The 22,890-nt window shown below is 38.1% G+C and overlaps 2 protein-coding genes across 3 annotated transcripts in view; one reads left to right on the top strand and one right to left on the bottom strand.

The window, feature by feature from the left end:
- The window catches only part of mrs2 (magnesium transporter MRS2), a 32,007-nt gene that overhangs the window by 4,871 nt on the left and 4,246 nt on the right, over positions 1-22,890 (bottom strand). The window contains exons 2-11 of one of the 2 annotated variants that reach the window (XM_061951572.2): positions 22,230-22,294; positions 21,982-22,018; positions 17,387-17,499; positions 11,670-11,831; positions 11,470-11,600; positions 7,159-7,275; positions 6,171-6,240; positions 5,907-5,989; positions 4,624-4,741; positions 4,436-4,549 (exon numbers count right to left, since the gene is read on the bottom strand). In XM_061951572.2, the coding sequence (XP_061807556.1) occupies positions 4,436-4,549; positions 4,624-4,741; positions 5,907-5,989; positions 6,171-6,240; positions 7,159-7,275; positions 11,470-11,600; positions 11,670-11,831; positions 17,387-17,499; positions 21,982-22,018; positions 22,230-22,294 (1,010 nt within the window). The remainder of the gene's footprint in view (positions 1-4,435; positions 4,550-4,623; positions 4,742-5,906; positions 5,990-6,170; positions 6,241-7,158; positions 7,276-11,469; positions 11,601-11,669; positions 11,832-17,386; positions 17,500-21,981; positions 22,019-22,229; positions 22,295-22,890) is intronic. The other variant, XM_061951581.2, reaches the window with a different exon arrangement.
- LOC133598809 (integrin beta-1-like) lies at positions 11,992-17,207 on the top strand. Its single transcript, XM_061951591.1, has 7 exons — positions 11,992-12,158; positions 12,548-12,804; positions 15,715-15,919; positions 15,986-16,115; positions 16,187-16,493; positions 16,580-16,858; positions 16,938-17,207. The coding sequence occupies exons 2-7, from the start codon at positions 12,548-12,550 to the stop codon at positions 17,116-17,118; spliced, it is 1,359 nt and encodes a 452-aa protein (XP_061807575.1). The 5' UTR covers positions 11,992-12,158; the 3' UTR covers positions 17,119-17,207.

The following is a 22,890-nucleotide window of genomic DNA, read 5'->3' as shown; positions in this document are numbered from 1 at the left end:
TCCAGGGTGCACCCCGCCTTCCGCCCGAATGCAGCTGAGATAGGCTCCAGCACCCCCCGCAACCTCAAAAGGGACAAGCGGTAGAAAATGGATAGATGGATGGATTGTAATCACGATTAAACCCTGATTATTCTTTAATTTAAAAACATGAGTATTTATTGTACCCCTAAAACTTGACTCTATGTTATAGTTTAAAAAAAACTATATAAATTAGAAACAAATAAACCATCCATCTATTTTCTACCGCTTGTCCCTTTCGGGGTCGCGGGGGGTGCTGGAGCCTATCTCAGCTGCACATTAACGGAAGGCGCGGTACACCCTGGACAAGTCGTCACCTCATCGCAGGGCCAACACAGATAGACCATAATAAGCAAAATGATAATAATAGTAACACCAATACATTTAAATAACAAAAGCAATATAAAAACAATACAATTCAGTTTTTCCGTTTTAATTGATTTTAATTTATTTTTTTACCTTTTACACTTTTTTTTTATCTTTCCATTGAGTGTGTGCTTTTGTGTAAAAAAAAAAAAAAAAATTAAATACAATGATTGTTTAAATAAATACAGACATTCTCACATTTTTTGGTGCGATACTGTACATCTTCGGACAATTTTGACTAGTATTTTAGATCAACGCATAATAATTGTGTAAAATTATCAATAAGTGCTTTAAGTAAAATATGCTTGTTTAAGATACTTTTTGAAACCTTTATTTTGTTAGCGCAGTTAGACCGGATGTGGCGGGCCGCGCTATTATTGTAAAGGGAGGAAGTGCACTGTGCTGTTGTTCTGAGCTTGACGAGTAAGGAGACAATTTGAGGCTGTAAAATAAAAAGAGTCTCTTAAGTTGCAACTTCTGTCCTGTTTGCACACTGATCTTACATCCATGATGTCGACACAAGCAAATTAGATGTGTTGAGTTGTGTTGAGATCAATTGTTCTTGTCAACTTTAGCTTCGTAGTTTAGTCGCTGTTTCAAGTGGCCGTCTAGACATTGTTTAGTTCATGATGGGAAGCTTGAGTGTTTTGGCGATGAATGAGCGCTACTGGACACATTATGTTCCCAAATAAATGTTCCTTCTCTTCACAATGACATTTCACTTACCGTAAATTCCGGACATTAAGTCGCTACTTTTTCCCTACAATTTGAATGCTGTGGCTTATAAAACCGTGCGGCTAATTTAGGTATTTGTTTTCACTAATTGCCATTATGATTTGTGTTTAATAGTTTTCATTAAACTCAAACATAGGACTGAAATGGTGTGTTATTGTTTGTGCTAAAGCGCCGTCTTCTGGACGAGTTTGCTTACTGCATGTGGTGCAAGTTGAAAATGTACTTCCCGTTTTGCCTTGAACCGATTGTAAAACTGTCCATAGCGTTTCTGCTTGAAAGGATTCTTCATTCATCACACCAAGAAACATTTTGTAAGTTTCACAGTTGAACTACAACAATTCATAATTATTAAACCGTCCCATGTGAAATGTCAGTAGGAGTGTTTCATGCATATTTGTACGTGCTATTGTAATGTCATGAAGCTTGCGTCGCTATCATTAGCTAATATGCTAACAGGTCTACAAGTGTCTGTGTCAGTATTATAAACTTACAATGGCGGCATTTTTTTTGGTATTGTTTCAGTTTCACAAATTCGTCAATATAGTCACCAAAACGTCACCGTGGAGTTAACGGCTGAATTGTGGAGTCTATTTAGCTGATTGGAGAGCTAGCTTACGCAGTAAGTGGGTCTACGACACTGTTGTTTTATCAACTGTTTTACTACCGTGTTACAGACACAGTTTGAAAACAATTAAGGTATGTAAATAAACATTTACAAAATACTTCAGAGCAAATAACTAATTTCACAATGTATATATCTGAGGCTTATATCTCGGTGCTCTCTAAAGTCCAGAAAATACAGTATTTTTATTTCAACTTCCCTGATATTCTGATGTACGCCACACACACATACCCCACCCCCCATCCAACGCACTTGACGCGAATCCCTTAGGGGTGATGGACGGCTGGGCAGCGCCTGAAGAGCTGCAGCCTTCCACCGTAGCCCCACTCCTTCCCCTCTGTTGCAAGTCTCGAGATGTATGTTGTAATACAGGTAAAAGCCAGTAAATTAGAATATTTTGAAAAACTTGATTTATTTCAGTAATTGCATTCAAAAGGTGTAACTTGTACATTATATTTATTCATTGCACACAGACTGATGCATTCAAATGTTTATTTCATTTAATTTTGATGATTTGAAGTGGCAACAAATGAAAATCCAAAATTCCGTGTGTCACAAAATTAGAATATTACTTAAGGCTAATACAAAAAAGGGATTTTTAGAAATGTTGGCCAACTGAAAAGTATGAAAATGAAAAATATGAGCATGTACAATACTCAATACTTGGTTGGAGCTCCTTTTGCCTCAATTATTGCGTTAATGCGGTGTGGCATGGAGTCGATGAGTTTCTGGCACTGCTCAGGTGTTTTGAGAGCCCAGGTTGCTCTGATAGTGGCCTTCAACTCTTCTGCGTTTTTGGGTCTGGCATTCTGCATCTTCCTTTTCACAATACCCCACAGATTTTCTATGGGGCTAAGGTCAGGGGAGTTGGCGGGCCAATTTAGAACAGAAATACCATGGTCCGTAAACCAGGCACGGGTAGATTTTGCGCTGTGTGCAGGCGCCAAGTCCTGTTGGAACTTGAAATCTCCATCTCCATAGAGCAGGTCAGCAGCAGGAAGCATGAAGTGCTCTAAAACTTGCTGGTAGACGGCTGCGTTGACCCTGGATCTCAGGAAACAGAGTGGACCGACACCAGCAGATGACATGGCACCCCAAACCATCACCCAACCATGCAAATTTTGCATTTCCTTTGGAAATCGAGGTCCCAGAGTCTGGAGGAAGACAGGAGAGGCACAGGATCCACGTTGCCTGAAGTCTAGTGTAAAGTTTCCACCATCAGTGATGGTTTGGGGTGCCATGTCATCTGCTGGTGTCGGTCCACTCTGTTTCCTGAGATCCAGGGTCAACGCAGCCGTCTACCAGCAAGTTTTAGAGCACTTCATGCTTCCTGCTGCTGACCTGCTCTATGGAGATGGAGATTTCAAGTTCCAACAGGACTTGGCGCCTGCACACAGCGCAAAATCTACCCGTGCCTGGTTTACGGACCATGGTATTTCTGTTCTAAATTGGCCCGCCAACTCCCCTGACCTTAGCCCCATAGAAAATCTGTGGGGTATTGTGAAAAGGAAGATGCAGAATGCCAGACCCAAAAACGCAGAAGAGTTGAAGGCCACTATCAGAGCAACCTGGGCTCTCATAACACCTGAGCAGTGCCAGAAACTCATCGACTCCATGCCACGCCGCATTAACGCAGTAATTGAGGCAAAAGGAGCTCCAACCAAGTATTGAGTATTGTACATGCTCATATTTTTCATTTTCATACTTTTCAGTTGGCCAACATTTCTAAAAATCCCTTTTTTGTATTAGCCTTAAGTAATATTCTAATTTTGTGACACACGGAATTTTGGATTTTCATTTGTTGCCACTTCAAATCATCAAAACTAAATGAAATAAACATTTGAATGCATCAGTCTGTGTGCAATGAATAAATATAATGTACAAGTTACACCTTTTGAATGCAATTACTGAAATAAATCAAGTTTTTCAAAATATTCTAATTTACTGGCTTTTACCTGTATGTATATGTGCTTTTTTCCCACTCCAGACTGGCCCCCTTAAGTTGTTGCTTCCCTACTGTTTACTACTGCGGTAACACACACTCATTCACAGACACACAGAGAGTCACGGTCAACAAAAGGTGGATTGTTCCGTGGAGGATTATACCAAGCATCGCTGCTTCCCTACTGTTTACTACTGCGATAACTTTTAACAGACATATCCGCCATGTTTGATCGAGGAAATATGTTAACAGTTGATCACCGCGATCAAACTCAAATTAGTCGCGATCACGACCATATAATCACCCAGCCCTATCAAAAACACTCCTTCAGACATTACACATTGGAAAGTTTAGTAAGTATGAATTGTTTTAGTTATATTGTAAAACTTACAAACGTAGCTTGGAGTGTTGAATGAAAAATCCTTTGGAGCAAAAACGCTATGGATGGTTATACTTCCAGTTCAAGGCACAAAACAGGAAGTACTTTTTAACCCACAGCACTTGCAGTGAGCAAACCCGTCCAAAAGATGGCACCATAGCACAGACAATAACGCACATTTTCAGTGTCTCTATCGGTGTAGTATGAAGACTATTTGTTGAATACAAAACTTTATGGGCATTTGTGAAGAAAAATCCATAAACTAGCTGCAGGGTCAAAATCGTTGGGAAAAAGTAGCGGCTTATATTCCAGAAAATACAGTACTTTCAAATTGCTAGTATTAGTGTATGTGAAAAGAGAGTGAGTTTGTTACTGGTGGGAGTAATGTAGGCTCTAGTTGTCGTCCCAGGAAGGACAGCAGTCGCCTCCAAATCAAGCCGCTCCCCAGGAACATGAACCCTGTAACCAGCCAGAAAACACGACGGTCCTGCAAAAACAACAAACACAAACATTTAACATGCCCACAAACAAACAGAAGCTTGGAAAGGCAGGATGTGTCACCTCTTCGAAAGACGACTCCAAGTTCATCCCAAAAGCCACGCCGATGAGACCAAACAAAGAGAGTGAGAATGTTCCCATGGTCAGTTGCAGGTTCAAACGCATCATCACATTTCGATGGCTGGAATACACAAACAACAGTGAGGCGTCATTTGGCACACTTTGACAAAGAACTGCTTGCTGCACCATCGCTCTCACAGACTTCTGTCCTGCTCTGGCAGTAATGGAGAGGATTTCTTTTTCTTTTTTTTTTAAGTTAAAGTATGGGAAATTTACAGGAAACTACTTAAACAGAAGGGCATTGGGAATGTAGGGCAAAACAAGATTTGACAGGTATGATTGTGCCACAGGTTGCTCAGCAATACTAATAATTTTATAAGTTACATACACATTTAATATGTTGAAAATACAATTACCGAAATTAGCAAACCATTAAGCTCATTATTTACAGCAATACCAAAAAACACCACTTGGCGACAGTATTGCACTGCAAACACATTCCTGCTCTCTCTCTTTTAGGATAGGATAGGACATGACTGACTTTAATTATACCACAATATGGAAATTATGGGGCTGCAGTACAGAAACAAAAAGTCCCCCAAAATAAGGTAAAAACGTATGAAAACAAGAGGAAAACATTAAATAACACAAAATACATAAAATACATTAAAAAGCACAAAGCTGATGCATTTTTTTAATTACACAGTAGTTAACTTTTCTTATACTGGTATGATATTTAATAACGATAGCAATAATACCAGTATAAATATAATGTAGCTAAAAGAATGATTGCTAATATAACTAGCATTAACATGACGTAAGAAGGGAGAATTGCACTTTTTTGGAATTTCAAAATTCCTATGTAAAACAAGAACATGTTTTTCTTTTTTTTAATGCATTCTAATTCGTAAAATATTTCAAGTACAATATGGTTAACAATGTAGCTAATGGGAGTACTCTATTGCGCCCATAAAGCCATCTAAAAACATACAAAAACCACCAACAAAACTCAATTTACATCTCATGACCTGAATATTAGCCAAGTTTTAGTTATTATAAGTGCAAAAACAGACCTTTTTTTATTAAACCCTGCATGGGGATTATGATTAATTATTCATCTGAACAGGAATATATAAACATCCCAACAGTCGGCATTACAGTGAGAGTGTTTTATTTTATTATGTCAATTTGCTGTTTTTTGAAATTCAAACAACTTACAAGTCAACCCATGTCCCAGAACACACAGTGTTGGATTTTCAATAATCATTTACAAGAGTGGACTGTACCTGTCCAGAATTATAAAGATGACACTCTCTGAGTCGTCTATCAGACCTTTCAGCTCCCTGGCCTTGTTCCCCAGCTCCTCAGCCTGCAGGGAGCACCATGACAACATACATAAGTATGAACAAGCAGCATCATTGACATACACCTCAAAAACAGTTATTTGTTACATTATCAGTGCTGATGAAACTGTAAATTGTCTTTACTTGTATAACTTGACTGGTAAGTATTATTGTCACCATGTTGCTTTCTACAGGCTTTACGGTTACCTGCATGTAGTAATTATCCAACAAAAGTTCCATCTCCTCTGCATGGTCAATCCCCAAACTGCTCTCCTCACTAGAAAGATACAATTTGACTCAAATAAGGACCGTAGATATTATTAAACAACAAACAATATTTGCTTTATGAACCTCACAGGCACTGACCAAAATTAGTTGCAGAAGGTACCCAAAAATGTTATAATATTCCGGTGTTTCTCAAATAGTGGGTGTCAGTGGGGTCGCGAGCTGCAGGGGTGATTTTCATTATGTGTGTCTACAGTCTAATAATGATGTTTGAACGATACACAAGTCTGTAGCTCAGTGGAAGCAGTGCTCAATCTTATCACCAGGCTACATAGTAGAAATAGTAAGTACACAGGAACATGTGTACTGAGCAAACAAAGGTGAAAAGATGGATAAGTTTGTGACAGGAATGAAAATAAAAAAATAGTCCTAGTCAGCTGCATGAATACATAATGTAACAGTGCGTTGTATAGATGAATAAATATACAATTCTCAAAAGTAATACAATTCAGAGGGGCTTGGGCAATTCTGTCATCAGGGGAATTATGACTGAAAATAATTGAATCGTACTGTATGTGATTTTATGACATTTGTCATGTCATAGTACCAATTCTGCCATGGAATATATAAATCATGCACCAACACAGGTAACTCACTGCAGTCTGAGCATTGAATAAAACTGTAAAAAAAAAAAGAAAAGAGTAATAGAATGACATATACATAGGAGTGAATTTTTTAATTTCTGACACAAGAAAGTGGCAAATTAATAAGTTGTTGTATATATAATAATGTAAAATATCCTGGTAACTTCTATGATAAAGCATTCTAAATTAATGTAATTAGAAAGAAATACAAAACAGTGTGTGTGTGTGTGTGTGTGTGTGTGTGTGTGTGTGTGTGTGTGTGTGTGTGTGTGTGTGTGTGTGTGTGTGTGTGTGTGTGTGTGTGTGTGTGTGTGTTTGTGACATACAAAACTCTCAGGTCTGTCCACTTGGTAAGACATAGTTCTTCAATGATTTCGTCTTCATCCAAAATCTTCAACAAAGAATCCTTGAACACCTTAATGTCCGTCTCTAACTCGGATAAACTGTAAGAGTTTTGACACAGAAGGAGAGGGTGTAGGAGACAAATATTGTGTTTATTATGTCAATAAAAAATTGCTCAGTTTACAAGCAGAATTACAGAAAATCTCACTTAACTGTTGTGCAACCTTAAGATTGACTTACAAAATGAAGTGTTATAAGTCAGCAAAAAAATATTTTGTTTCCCTATTTTCAAGACTTCAGATCGATTATTGATATGAAATTTTTTTTTTTTAATGGTTTATGGCTTTTTTGTCAAAAAGTAACAGTTATTTTAATAATGGGGAAAATACGAAATATGCAATATTAAAAAAAAAAAAAAGAAGTTGCAGAGTGGAATATTTGAGGGTGGGTAATTACAGCCTTGAATAGGTCAATAATTCATGACAACATCGATTTTGAAACAGTAGACAATTATACACAAAAAATGTCTATTTTTGCAGTGCCCACTGAACTAGAATGAGAGAGAAGACAGGAAGGATTTGTTTGAGTTTATTGAGCTCAAACAAGTCTTTTATATATATCTGACATGATGTATATAACTGCTCAACATCATCTTCATTACATTTCTTGGGTTTAATGGCAGTTTAACTCATTTATTCTTGTCAAAGCTCTGAGAACTATGCTCATTGTTTTCTGGTGCTATCTGGTGGTTAAGGGGTGCAATTACACCAAAACAATATTTTCTTGTTTTTCACTCGGCACATCAAACTGAATAATCATGTCACATAAGGCAGTGGTCCCCAACCTTTTTGTAGCTGCGGACCATTCAACGCTTGAAAATTCGTCCCGCGGACCGGGGGGGGGGGGGGGGGGACAAATATTATGTTGATTTAATAAAAATTAAAAAAAAAAAAATATATATATATATTTTTTTTTTTTCTTGTGCGGCCCGGGACCCAACCACCAAACCGGTGGTTGGGGACCACTGACATAAGGAACACATGTAATGCTTTTTTGGGGTCCTAGGCGTGCCCAAAGTTTAAAGGGGACCACAATTAAATTCTCATTAGTTTCTTAAAGGGGAACTGAACTTTTTTTAATTTTAATTTTGCTTATTATTCAAAATCCCCACTTAACACGAGAACACATGCACTTCTCTTTTTTTTAATGCATTCTGATTCGTAAAATACAGAAAGTATGAGGTGGCTAACAATGCAGCTAATGGTAGTACTCGATTGCATATTTGGAACTCTGGGGAAAAAAACCTCAACCAAAACCGCCAACAATACTCCATTTACATCTCATATTAACCAAATATTAGCGTTATTGTTATTACAAGCGCAAACGTAGACAAACTACTTTTATTATTATTTATTATTTACTTTTGAAATTAGATTTCAATTCTGTACAATGCTGCTGGAATTTTAATTTTCCTGATGGAACTCTCCTGAAGGAATCAATAAAGTACTATCTATCTATCTACAAAGCCCGTTTCCATATGAGTTGGAAAATTGTGTTGGATGTAAATATAAACGGAATACAATGATTTGCAAATCATTTTCAACCCATATTTAGTTGAATATGCTACAAAGACAACATATTTGATGTTCAAACTGATAAACCTTTTTTTTTTGCAAATAATCATTAACTTTAGAATTTGATGCCAGCAACACGTGACAAAGAAGTTGGGAAAGGTGGCAATACATTCTGATAAAGTTGAGGAATGCTCATCAAACACTTATTAGGAACATCCCACAGGTGAACAGGCTAATTGGGAACAGGTGGGTGCCATGATTGGGTATAAAAGTAGATTCCATGAAATGCTCAGTCATTCACAAACAAGGATGGGGCGAGGGTCACCACTTTGTCAACAAATGCGTGAGCAAATTGTTGAACAGTTTAAGAAAAACCTTTCTCAACCAGCTATTGCAAGGAATTTAGGGATTTCACCATCTACGGTCCGTAATATCATCAAAGGGTTCAGAGAATCTGGAGAAATCACTGTACGTAAGCAGCTAAGCCCGTGACCTTCGATCCCTCAGGCTGCACTGCATCAACAAGTGACATCAGTGTGTAAAGGATATCACCACATGGGCTCAGGAACACTTCAGAAACCACTGTCAGTAACTACAGTTGATCGCTACATCTGTAAGTGCAAGTTAAAACTCTCCTATGCAAGGCGAAAATGGTCTATCAACAACACCCAGAAACGCCGTTGGCTTCGCTGGGCCTGAGCTCATCTAAGACGGACTGATACAAAGTATAAAAGTGTTCTGTGGTCTGACGAGTCCACATTTCAAATTGTTTTTGGAAACTGTGGACGTCGTGTCCTCCGGACCAAAGAGGAAAAGAACCATCCGGACTGTTATAGGCGCAAAGTTGAAAAGCCAGCATCTGTGATGGTATGGGGGTGTATTAGTGCCCAAGACATGGGTAACTTACACATCTGTGAAGCCGCCATTAATGCTGAAAGGTACATACAGGTTTTGGAACAACATATGCTGCCATCTAAGCGCCGTCTTTTTCATGGACGCACAACATATGTTGCCATCCAAGCAATGTTACCATGGACGCCCCTGCTTATTTCAGCAAGACAATGCCAAGCCATGTGTTACATCAACGTGGCTTCATAGTAAAAGTGTGCGGGTACTAGACTGGCCTGCCTGTAGTCCAGACCTGTCTCCCATTGAAAATGTGTGGCGCATTATGAAGCTTAAAATACCACAACGGAGACCCCTGGACTGTTGAACAACTTAAGCTGTACATCAAGCAAGAATCGGAAAGAATTCCACCTGAGAAGCTTAAAAAATGTGTCTCCTCAGTTCCTAAACGTTTACTGAGTAAACTGTAACACAGTGGTGAATATGCCCTTTCCCAACTACTTTGGCATGTGTTGCAACCATGAAATTCTAAGTTAATTAATTATTAGTTGCAAAAAAAAAATAAAGTTTATGAGTTTGAACATCAAATATCTTGTCTTTGTAGTGCATTCAATTGAATATGGGTTGAAAAGGATTTGCAAATCATTGTATTCCGTTTATATTTACATCTAACACAATTTCCCAACTCATATGGAAACGAGGTTTGTATCTATCTATCTATCTATCTATCTATCTTTTAGCGGCGCCTTGATCAAAGAGCTAACCAGCTTATGCAGCTATTGACATACTGAGCCAGTGAACTGCTTCATCGTCTCTGAAATGGTAAAAGTTAATTCTAGTTTACAAATAATGCATCTCACTTATATAGAAGAAAATTATGGACATAAACTGAGAAGTTGGTCAACTTTGACATTCAACTTTGACCCGGAGATGGCGAGAAAGACACGGAAAAACGCTTGTTTGCAGCCACCTTTTTTTGTTTTTAACCTGTGGGAGGATTATGTATAATTCTTCATCTAAACGAGAAGATATGAACTTCCCATTAGTCGGCATCCCAGTGAGAGCAGACTTTATACAGTAAGTGATTGTTTTATTATCTTCATACCAAGTATTTCTTGTTCAGCTTTTAGCACTACTGCTACATGATGCTTAGTATTTCACTAAAGTTGGATATGTTTAGCACATTTTCTAAAACTTGTAGCCCATCCTCCATTTTCAGGCTCAAAAATATAAGGTTTCGAATCATTGTATGTCCTGAAGTAGTCTTTGTTGTCTCTCATGTCAGCCTTGAGTTTGTTGAGTTTGTTGCTGTTGTTGTTGAAGGAAAACGCGAAAGCTGCCGCATGTTTAAAATGACAAAAATATGTAAATATTACATGTTATTATGAATGTGCCTGTTACTGCATTACATATATACTTACAGCATGTATAGAAAAAGTTGATATATGTTTTGGATGTTTTTACAGTGCTTTATAGGCAGAATAGAGCCAATCCAATTACATCCATTGTTAGCTGATTTTAGCTGGCGTTTATTTACGAGTTAGAATGCATAAAAAAAGAAAAACATATGTTTGCTTGTCTCACATAAGGATTGTGAATGACAGGCAAACTTTTTAAAAAGTGCAGTTCCTCTTTAAAACCATGCCGTAGTTGTATTCTCGCTTTTAAGAGTCCGATATTTCAAAAGCATCCATCCATCCATCCATTTTCTACCGCTTGTACCTCTCTGGGTTGCGGGGGGTGCTGGAAACTATCTCAGCTGCAGGGCCAACACAGATAGACAGACAACATTCCCACTCACATTTACACACTAGGGCAATCGAAAATAAATAGCACTGAATAGGTCACGCATTTGTGTCCTTGATGTTTTGTTACCTCTTACTGTTCTGCAGCAGTATGTGTAGTTTACTTCTATCGGCAGACAAGATTTTCGGATCCACCAGAGATTCCAAAATGTCCAATATCACTGGTTCAACTTCATTCAATCGGGTTTGGAGATTGTTTACCTGTTTGGTAGAAGTGTGATTTTGCCTCATTACATAAGAACAAATTGACAGCAACAAACTTGTCCTGACCCTGTGTTGCAGAATGGCCTCCAGAGCCCTGAACTCAAAAGGCAGCGAGTGAGTCTGTGAAGCAAGCTGTGAGGCGAGCTCCAGCACAAGCCAGTGTTCCAAACCCAGACCACGAAAATCCAAAACCAAAAGGCAAAGTGGGGTTATGATGGCTTTCAATGACTGTGGAGAAATGAAGGAAGGGTAAATTGTACAGTGAGACACCACACTTGTGTTTATTGACTGTATTATTCCTTTAGTGACAATGTTTATGTTATTATGTCTCTGGACTTAAGGTTTAAGGGTCTACTCTGTTATGTAAATATTTGAAGTGAAAGGCTATACCAATAGAAGGGTTAGAAGGGTCTGGTTTGGAAATAAAAACAGTGACCGAGCAACATTTTAGCACAGATCTCATTCCAAGCCAATGTTACTGGAGTCACTGAATCATTTTGTCGTAAAAATCTAACTTTATTTTGATAAAAGAAGAGAACGCTTTCAGTAACCAAGGTAAGTTAGTAGATTCTATTGTATTGTTTTTGTACAATATCTCCTATGTAAAAGAGTGTTTCTATTTAAAAGGCATGTTACATGTTAATATTGTGCTGTTTTGGGAGGGCCAAGCACCCATTTCAATGGTAAACACTAGTGATTTAAGATACAAATGTTTAGTTAAGATCTCTGTCACAGAACCATTTCAGCTTGTAAGTTGAGATGCTACTGTATTTTGTTATCCTTGACATAGTGTGATTCCTTCTGAGGAACAAGAATACAGTCAGATAGGACAAAAGCATAATGAATAGTCACATGGGTACGCAGACTAAAAATAGTTTTTAATGCTGAATAGTGATATTCTGCTCACAAGTGATACTTTGCTTCATTTTATTGTTGACTGCAAGATGGCTTTGAAGGCCCTGCGTCTCTTGTTGCTGCTGTTGCCTCTACTGTTACCCAGCTGGGCTGAACATGAAACATTTCTCAAGCCTGCGTCCAACTGTAACGAGTGCATCCAGTCGGATCCGCAGTTTGCTTGGTGCACCGCCCCTGGTTTGAAGCGTCGCTGTCACACCGTGAAGGGGCTCAGGAGTGCGGGCTGTACCACACATTACATGTATAACCCTCAGGGCAGCGTTCAAATTACCAGAAATGATAGCAGGTAAGATTGCAATAGAGACAAACTGTGTGCTGTGTTCCTTTGCTAAGGGGGACATATATTGATGAAGTAGACAAGCGAGATCTGTTTTCGGGAGTTGGGCATAGTGGAGTGGGAAGATTGAGGGGTCAAGTAAAAAAATTAAAAAGAGTGTTATTATTACCAAGCCGTATTGTACTGGGTAACATAGCACAGAGACACTTAAAGGGGAACTGCATTTTTTTGGCGACAAGAACACATATCAATTTATTTACTTTTGCATTCTTAAGATAAAAAACACGCTCCTAAGATGTAGCTAATGGGAGTGTCATGTACTACCTTAAGCCCTCTAAAACATCTTCAAAAACCTCCATCAACATTGTATATACCTGCTGTAGGCATATATATATATGATATAGTAACAGAAACATTCACAATAATATGTAATATGTACAATATTTACTGTATTTTGGTCATTTTAAGCATTATCGGGACTTCTTTTCTCTGCACATTTGTTTCAGTGCACATAGCAATACACTTCCTGCTTCTCATAGCAACGTACTCACTACTTCTGGCAAAAAAAGCCTGTGTTTGCTAATCATGGCAGACTTCATAACAGACGGCTAATTTTGTACCAATGAGGATTCACAACCTTATCTTTTGGAACCGGAGTATACGGAGGATGAACTACTCGTTATAGAAGCTGAGCGAGCACAAAGAGAGGGTGAAAGGCTGAAGCAGACAAGCGTCCCCAGTCGAGAGTGAGTCAGGACGGTCCTGACTTATGTGGTGTAAATGTGGAGCTTGGGGCCAAGCTATGCCGACAAAATGGAGTTCTTCTGCTGCACTGAGTGGCACAAAATGTTGTTATGATGGAAAAGCTTCATGTATCCTGCAAGGGGGACACTGCTCAAAGAAACTGAATCACACTGAAAGACAACCTGTTCATAACTGCTAACAAACCCTGCATTAGGACAAAGTTTTTTCCACCTTCCCAAATTCTACTGGAAATGTCCTCTGCCAGCTTGACCAAACAGACAATTGTCCATCGAGTACATGTAGCACTTCATGCTTGTTAGTACAACTACATACGCCGAGCTAGCTGTGTACAAACAAAACATGAAATGTGGGCTAATACTTTACAGATACTGTAATATGGTTATTCATGTGGTTCAGTCAGTACAGAGAGGTGTCCTATTGCATTGTGTTATGCATTAAAAACTCAAAAGCTATTCAGCTGCTGGCGCAGAAACTACAAAATGTCCTCTTGCCGTAGCGAGCTTATCACTTGCCGTTGCACTGAGCGTCTCTGTGAGCGAGACAATGTGTTCCTACGTTAGAAAACAGTTCCTCAATGTTCACTCTTCAAATAATAATGTCATTACAGCTTGGTTATTATACAGGTTATAGAATGCAAATTAAGTATTGCTGGTGGCTTTTAGAGTGATTTAGAGGCAGAATGGATTGCTCTCATTAGTTGCGTTGCTGGCCATCGAGAGAACGAGCTGATTACCACAAGTTAGAATGCAAACCTCCCCCCCAAAAAAATAACCACATATGTGTTCTTGTATCTCATGAGGATTGTGAACAATAGGCAAAATTCCCCAAAAACTGCAGTTTCCTTTTAAATTACCAATACATCGCAATAATTGCTATGATTATTCAGGAGGTATTTCTTGTCTTTATTATTTTGGTGCACTTCTGATGCGGCTTCACAAAACACACACACTTACACAAATGAGATGAAACAGGGCCACTATGTAATTCTTTAGAGTAGGACTGGACGATTATGGCACAAATAGTAATCAAGATTATTTTGATAGATATTGTAATCACGATTATTAACAAGATTATTCATTAATTTGAAAACATGAGTATTTTTTACCACCAAAACTTAAACTTTGAATATAGTTTAAAAGAGCAACTAGTAACGAATAAACCACAACAAGTAAAATAATAATAATCATAACAATACATTTAAAAACATAAATAGCAATATAAAAAACAATACAATTCAGTTTTTCTGAATTCCGTTTTTTACTCTTTACTCTTATTTTACCACCTTAGAGTGTGTACTTTTGTGTCATATATTTAATTTAATATAGTAAAATGTTTATTTATTAAATGCAAAAATCCTCACATTTATTGGTGCAATACATCTTTGGACCATTTTGATCAGTATTTTAAGTCTAAGCATAATAATTTTGTAAAAGTAAGTGCTTTAAGTACATTATGCTTGTGTAAGGTACTTTTTGAAATCTTTATTTTGTTAGCACAGTCAGACCGGATATTGCACACAGTTCTGTTATTGTAAAGGGGGGAAGTGTGCTGTTGTTCTGAGCTTGAGATGACTTGAAGCTGTTAAAAAAAAAAAAAGAGTTGAGACTGCTGTCCTGTTTACATGTATTTCCGTAAGCGCTATATATTTTTTAACACTGAAGACAAACTAAATGTGTTCATCTTTAAGACAAACAATGTTAGAGTATAATAAGTCTAAATATATTCTTCCTAATAACATTTTTATACTGAACCGAACCAATAATAAATTCAATACGTCTTACCTTCATGATGACACCTTTTGACTATTTCAAAGAGGAAATGTTAATTGTCAATTAGTTTTCAAAAGGGTTTTAGCCACAAACTATTAAGCTGAATATTTGATTAAAGGCTGACAGGCAAAAAGAGCCACATCTGACTGACTCGTGTTACACTAGTAATATTAAAGGCAAGACCAAAATGGGGTCAGAAACAACATTTAAAAGCTTAAATACAGCCCTTAGATGAAAAACCAAAAAAGTACTATGTTGAAGTCTTGTATTGTTTGCTGCAGTCACATGATGGCACTTATGATCATAAGTGCCATCATGCCAACATTTGAAGCGTATTTGTTTCCCTTTTTGAATTACTGCATTCAACTTATTACACGATTTGTAGCACTCAGCCAACAGCAGAGACGCTGTACCTGCAGCCCCAGGAGGTGACCCTCCACTTGAGGCCTGGTGTGAGCCAGTCGTTCCCTCTTTCCATCAACATGCCGAAAGACCATATAATCACAGAGCTGAATATGGACACTAGTCCCATGCCGGCTGCATTCAACATCACGTTCAGCAGCATCATAAATGGAAACATGCTCGTGGAGGTCAGAATTAATAATACAAATAGATCATATAAAGGAAAACATTCAATATAATAATAATGTGCTCAGGTAAAAGTGGGGTCGGCCCATTGCTCCACAATGATTGGTGACTTAAATCAGAACAGGAAAGGACCATGGTCTGTCCATCTTGCACCAAGGGGCTTTCCGCAAAATGTCAAGTTGGTGATAAATGTGGAGTGTGAGTAACAGCAAATAAACAAATGAGGCAGTCCTTCCAACAAACACCAAAATCATGCTGATTTCCTCCAGGTGAGTGCGACTGTGCAAGAACCCGTGAGGAAAACAGTCCAGCCTGCAGCAGCCACGGAGCTCTGGTGTGCGGCTCTTGTGAATGCGACCCACCTTATACTGGACATCAATGCCATGTCGACATTGAATCAAGCTTTTACAGAGATGACAACGTCTGTCGCTCAGGACCAAACGCCCCATTGTGCAGCGGTAGGGGAGCATGCGTTTATGGCTTCTGTCAATGTAACAGCAGAGAAAACCCAGAAGAAGGATACTACGGGGAGTTTTGCCAGTGCAGCAACTTTGATTGCCCATATCAAAACAACAGGTGTATAACGACAATACGCCGTTACCAGAAATTATGCATCTTTTTACAAGGACATGTTTTCATTTTTTTTCAAATTCCCTCCACAGAATATGTGGGGGTCACGGCAAGTGCGAATGTGGAAGGTGCATTTGCGACCAAGACTGGACAAATGAGGACTGCAGCTGTTCCATGGATACTGCTTTGTGCATGGCACCAAACCAGCAGCTGTGTAATGGTAGAGGGTCGTGTATGTGCGGGAGGTGTAAGTGTGACACACTCTACGCGGGCCCACTGTGCGAGAGTTGCCCTACATGTTTAGGTTCGTGCCAGCAGCATGCCAAGTGTGTGGAGTGCCGGGCATTCGGAACAGGACCCAAAAAAGACAGGTGAGAACGACTGAGCAGTAATAATGACTGTGCATAGTGTTTTTTTCTATTAATGCTCAGCATCTTATTTCATGATCAGGTGCAAGGATGAGTGCACCTACCTAATCTTGACAAAAGTGCAGAGCAAAGAGGATATTTCGGCACCCTGCAAAATGATTAGCAGGGAGGACTCTTGTTATTTCTACTACAGTGTCTCCCAAAGCGCTTCGGGGACATATGTCACAGTGGCAGATGATAGAGAATGTCCTCGCACACTGTGAAGATGATTCAACAGCAGCAAAAATGTACAGCTTTATAACATGTTTGTGTTTGAAACTGTCTTTTTAAACGGAAAAGTTGATGCTCAGAATGAGGCTTGCTTCTTTGTTTCCCCTTCACTTGACTGACGTATGCTACCACCAAACATATAATTTACAGGCGTGCTATTACAGTAGACATTAATTGAAGTGTTCTACAAAAAAAGAACTAACAAAAAGGTGTTTTTTTAAGATGTGTTGTTGTCTAATTAATCTGAAACAAATAACATACCTCCATTCGGATAATAATGCAGTTGTTTCTCGTGGCAAGGCTGGTACTGTGCAAAAAGCGAAGGTCCCTAGCCTGAAGACTTAGCTCCTGGCAAAGTTCATTCTTCTTCTTCTCTATATGAGGGATAAATAATATCAGTGCTGTTAAACAGTAACCAAAATTGGATCATGTTCTATTGAAATGTTTTTAGGGACTTTGGGAAACACCAGGTAAACAAACAAAACCTACTTACAGTTTAGGATACCAAACAAAACCCTACCGAACAACATAACATATACATTGACCATATTTCGTTGGCACTACCGGGTATTTATTCACATTAGGGATGTAACAATCAACGGTATTAATGATAACTGCGGTAAAATTCCCAATGGTTAGTAATAACAGATTCAATTTAAATTTTTTTATTGATAACTGCAGTTTGATATACTTACTGACTGACTGGTGCCAGCTGGCTCGCTTGAATGCTAGCATGAAAACAAGAAACATTAACGTATTTCCCCATTAGGTAACGACATACTACAATCTAAACTTATATAAACACATTGCTGTCCGAGCAACCTACAAACAGTGCTCTCTTTGAACAGCGTGATCGTTCCATAATTAGAGGAAAAGAGACGCAGCTGTTCTTAACGGGCTTTTAAAGACTGCTGAACAGAGTAGGACACCACAAGGCCCGCCAGAAATAATACATAATAATAATAATAATATAATTTATCTGTTGTATCTATTTTAGTTATTGAAAACTTGGTCAGAAGATACCAGTTTGGGTATAAATACTTTTTGAGCATATTTAACAATAACAAGATTATAATGATAACCGTGATATTAAATTTTCATATTGTTACATCCGTAATTCACATAATATCAAACGATGCCATACTTGATACAATTGTTGCTTGTGACGTCATGTCCGGTTACAGACTTAGAGCAGACTCAATGTTGAAATTTTCTATACCAACAAAGCCAGGATGCGTGATAAAAAACACTCAAACTTTATGATTTGCCTGACTGGCTGGAGAGGACATGTTAAAAAAAACAAAAAAACAAAGCACTTTTAAGGCTCTCTACTTTTCAAAATGCACTAGCTCCATGCTAATTTACATTGGATTTGCCATTGACACGGTACTGATTAGCATTGGTGATTTTACAAGGAGATTTCAACACCTCCAAACATGGTAATAACAACTACAACTAATATGCACATTGTGTAATGGCCTCCCCAAAGTCCTAACTTAAACGTGTGGACAATGCTGAAGAAACAAGTCCATGTCAGAAAACCAACACATTTAGCTGAGCTGTATCAATTTTGTCAAGAGGAGTGGTCAAAAATTCAACCAGAAGTTTGCCAGAAGCTTGTTGATGTCTACCAAAAGCGCCTTATTGCAGTGAAACTTGCCAAGAGACATGTAACCAAATATTAACATTGCTGTATGCATACTTTTGACCCAGCAGATTTGTTCACATTTTCAGTAGACCCATAATAAATTCATAATAGAACCAAACTTCATGAATGTTTTTTGTGACAAACAAGTATGTGCTCCAATCACTCTATCACAAACAAATAAGAGTTGTAGAAAGTATTGGAAACTCAAGACAGCCATGACATTATGTTCTTTACAAGTGTATGTAAATTTTTGATCGCGACTGTATATATACAAAACCCAAAACAAGTGAAGTTGGCACATTGTGTAATTCGAAAATAAAAACAGAATACAATGGTTTGCAAATCCTTTTCAACTTATATTCAATTGAATAGACTGTAAAGACAAGATATTTAATGTTCAAACCGAGAAACTGAATTTTTTTTGCCAAATAATCATTAACTTAGAATTTAATGGCAGCAAAACATTGCAAAAAAGTTGGCACAGGGGCATTTTTACCACTGTGTTACATGGCCTTTCCTTTTAACAACACTGATGAGACCAATTTTTTAAGCTTTTCAGGAATTTTTTCCCATTCTTGTTTGATGTACAGCTTAAGTTGTTCAACAGTCCGGGGTCTCTGTTGTGGTATTTTACACTTCATATTGCGCCACACATTTTCAATGGGAGACCAATCTAGTACCCGCACTCTTTTACTATGAAGCCACGCTGTTGTAACACATGACTTGGCATTGTCTTGCTGAAAAAAGCAGGGGCGTCCATCAGTGTTGGCGTTAACTAACTTTTTGTGTCTTTTTACGCATTGAAATCATTAAGGACGCGAAATTCCGGAAGTCCACGCGTCGCCAGAACGCGGATTTTAATTTTAATTTTTTTTTTACCGATAATCGCTTTCTGCCGGTGTTTAATTTTGTTTGTATTTGCCGAGTCAAATTATTAACTATTAATTATTGGTCGACTTCAAAGTAATGAACTTTCCAGTACAATTTCTTAAATTTTGATTCGCCGAAAGTTTTGTCGATCACAAATACTGCATTTCCTGTATTAGGACTCCCGCTTGTTATTGTTTTCATCATGGCGAGCAATAAACCCAAGAAGCAAAGCTTCAATGACAAGTGGCTTCAGGAGCCACTTTTCAGCAAATGGCTCACTTATGACGATGGAAAGATATTTTGCACGCCATGTAAACAGGCTAAGAAAAAGAACACCTTTACGACCGGGTGCACTGATTTTCAAAGATCCAACCTCACCAGGCACCAAGAAACACCCTCTAATTTGGGTCCCTACACTTCCGCTCTTTGGTCGGAATGAGGAGGCCGTCGATTTTTTACAACTCTTTATTTATGTTTTCCACAAAGCCAACCGAACATGCAAGCTCTACGTCTCCTAACTTGTCCACTGACTTACACATGTCACTCACCTCACATACAGCCATTCTTAAAGGGGAACACAAAGCTTAAGGCCATCACAAAGCCAGAGATGACATGCTAGAGGCATCGAGTGCCACTGTATTAAATGACATTAAAACTAACTTGACAAATTCTAAGTTTGCTGGCATTATTTGCCATGAAAGTGTAGTTGTGGCGGTTTTTAAAAGACTGATGATCTACATACAGGTGAGAATAATCAACTAAATTTGTCATATGCATGGATGCCCTGGCACACCATTATCATTATTTCATGACCGAAGCAAAAAACTTTTTACAATTTTATACTAAAATAAATACACCTACAACTTATTAAATAAAAATATAGAAACAATACTGGCAGCTGTAAAGTTTAGATCCATGAAGGAAAGAAGAAAGTGAATTAATGTTTATAACTGAATACATTTACATATGTATGAAACATTTTTTATTTTGTGTTATTTCTTTTATGAATTAAGTAACGTTTATGACACCTTTTTCCAAAAAACAATATAGAATGTGAGATATAACAGGATAACGGTTACAAATAAGTGGTACCCCAAAAATCTACCGTGGGACCCCATTTTTATGACTTGATGGGGTCCCTGGGACCCCATTTTGAAGATTCCTAGCGCCAACACTGGTCCATGATAATGTTGCTTGGATGGCAACATACAGGTATGTTGCTCCAAAATCTGCACGTACCTTTCAGCATTAATGGTGCCTTCACAGATGTGTAAGTTATCCATGCCTTGGGCACTGGCTTTTGAACTTTGCGCCTATAACAATCCCAATGGTTATTTTCCTCTTCGTTCCGGAGGACACGACATCCCCAGTTTCCAAATACAATTTGAAATGTGGACTCGTCAGACCACAGTCCACTTTTCCACTTTGCGTCAGTCCATCTTAGAAGAACTCAGGCCCAGCGAAGCCGTCAGTTTTTCTGGGTGTTTTTGATGAATGACTTTCGCTTTGCATAGTAGAGTTTTAACTTGCACTTACAGATGGAGCGACAAACTGTATTTACTGACAGTGGTTTTCTGAAGTGTTCCTGAGCCCATGTGGTGATATCCTTTACACACTGATGTCGCTTTTTGATGCAGTACCACCTGAAGGATCAAAGGTCCGTAATATCATCACTTACGTGCAGTGATTTCTCCAGATTCGCTGAACCTTTTGATGATATTACGGACCGCATATGGTGAAATCCCTAAATTCCTTGCAATAGCTCGTTGAGAAATGTTGTTCTTAAACTGTTCGACAATATGCTCACGCATTTGTTCACAAAGTGGTGACCCTCGCCCCATCCTTGTTTGCGAATGACTGAGCATTTCATGAATGCTGCTTTTATACCCAATCATGGCACCCACCTGTTCCCAATCAGGCTGGTCACCTGTAAGACGTTCCAAATAAGTGTTTGATGAGCATTCCTCAACTTTTTCAGTCTTTTTTGCCAGTTGTGCCAGCTTTTTTGAAACATGTTGTCGGCATCAAATTCCAAATGAGCTAATATTTGCAAAAAATAACAACGTTTTCCATTTCAAACGTTAAGTATCTTGTCTTTGCAGTGTATTCAATTGAATATAGGTTGACTTCACCGGTTTTGGGTTTTATATATATATATATATATATATATATATATATATATATATACACAGTATAAATATATATATATATATGGATGGAAATATCAAACAACTCTAACTCCAGTGTGTGTTTAACTATCCCACTGTCTGGCTTGGATTATAGACTTCGTGGGAACAAGGCAAGACAAAAAACAATAAAGTGATTTTCCTGTACTTACCAAATGATGTTACGGTTCCTTTCTGGTCAAACCTCATCTGCAAAATATAACAAGACACTATGTTGTAACTGCAAAAAATGTGAAATATATACGACACAATAGCAATTAAATGTATCCGTAAATGTTAAGACATTGTGTAACTGATTTAAGTTATCTTTCTGTGTTGGGATATCAAAGCTATGGGAGAAGGATGGTCTGTTCTATGACTGAAGATGATCTACTCCACTCTTCAAACTATTCAATCTTACCACGACAAAAGTTGGCTGTACAGTGGAAAGAGGCGCTTCAGTCATTCTTTGGCGGACAAAAGACACTGTTGAAAGAGACAGTCAACATTAGGTCCCAAGTAAGATAATTAGGGTTTTCATATACAATCATAAGAGAACTGCTTTTAGCACTCAAAAAAAATAAGCGAGATTTTCCCTTAAAATTGGAAGTCAAGTCATTAGGGTTTATTCGTCGTTTTAGAATGGTAATTAAACATGACAATTTATTGCATTGTAAATGGACTTCATCTCATTTACAGGTGCCCTCACATCACGATACCAAGACTTTCTTGAATTAATTTAAAGTTATTCTGTTCAATCGGGGAGTTTTCAAAGTTTTTATGATCCACAATAAACTTACAGGAAACAAGAAAGCGAGGCAACAGCAGAGCACTTGATAGTAAACATCGGCACACACGAAAGTGATCACGTCGCCATTATAAATAATTTGTTTGTGTTAGCTCTTATAATAACAATATCACTAATACGTAGTTAATATTAAAGTCACTAAATGTAAATTGAGTATTGTTGGCGCTTTTTGAATGGTTATTTATCGTATTTTATGGGAGGAATAATGGAGCTCCCAGTAGAAAATGTTTATTTACGTTTATTTAATATTTAGAATGCATTAAAAAATCAAATC

The sequence above is a fragment of the Nerophis lumbriciformis genome, linkage group LG04 (genome assembly GCF_033978685.3).
Source record: "Nerophis lumbriciformis linkage group LG04, RoL_Nlum_v2.1, whole genome shotgun sequence".
In the NCBI taxonomy this organism is placed as follows: domain Eukaryota; kingdom Metazoa; phylum Chordata; class Actinopteri; order Syngnathiformes; family Syngnathidae; genus Nerophis; species Nerophis lumbriciformis.
Note: the sequence above shows the minus strand (reverse complement) of the source record. Positions and strands in the feature narration are given on the sequence as shown.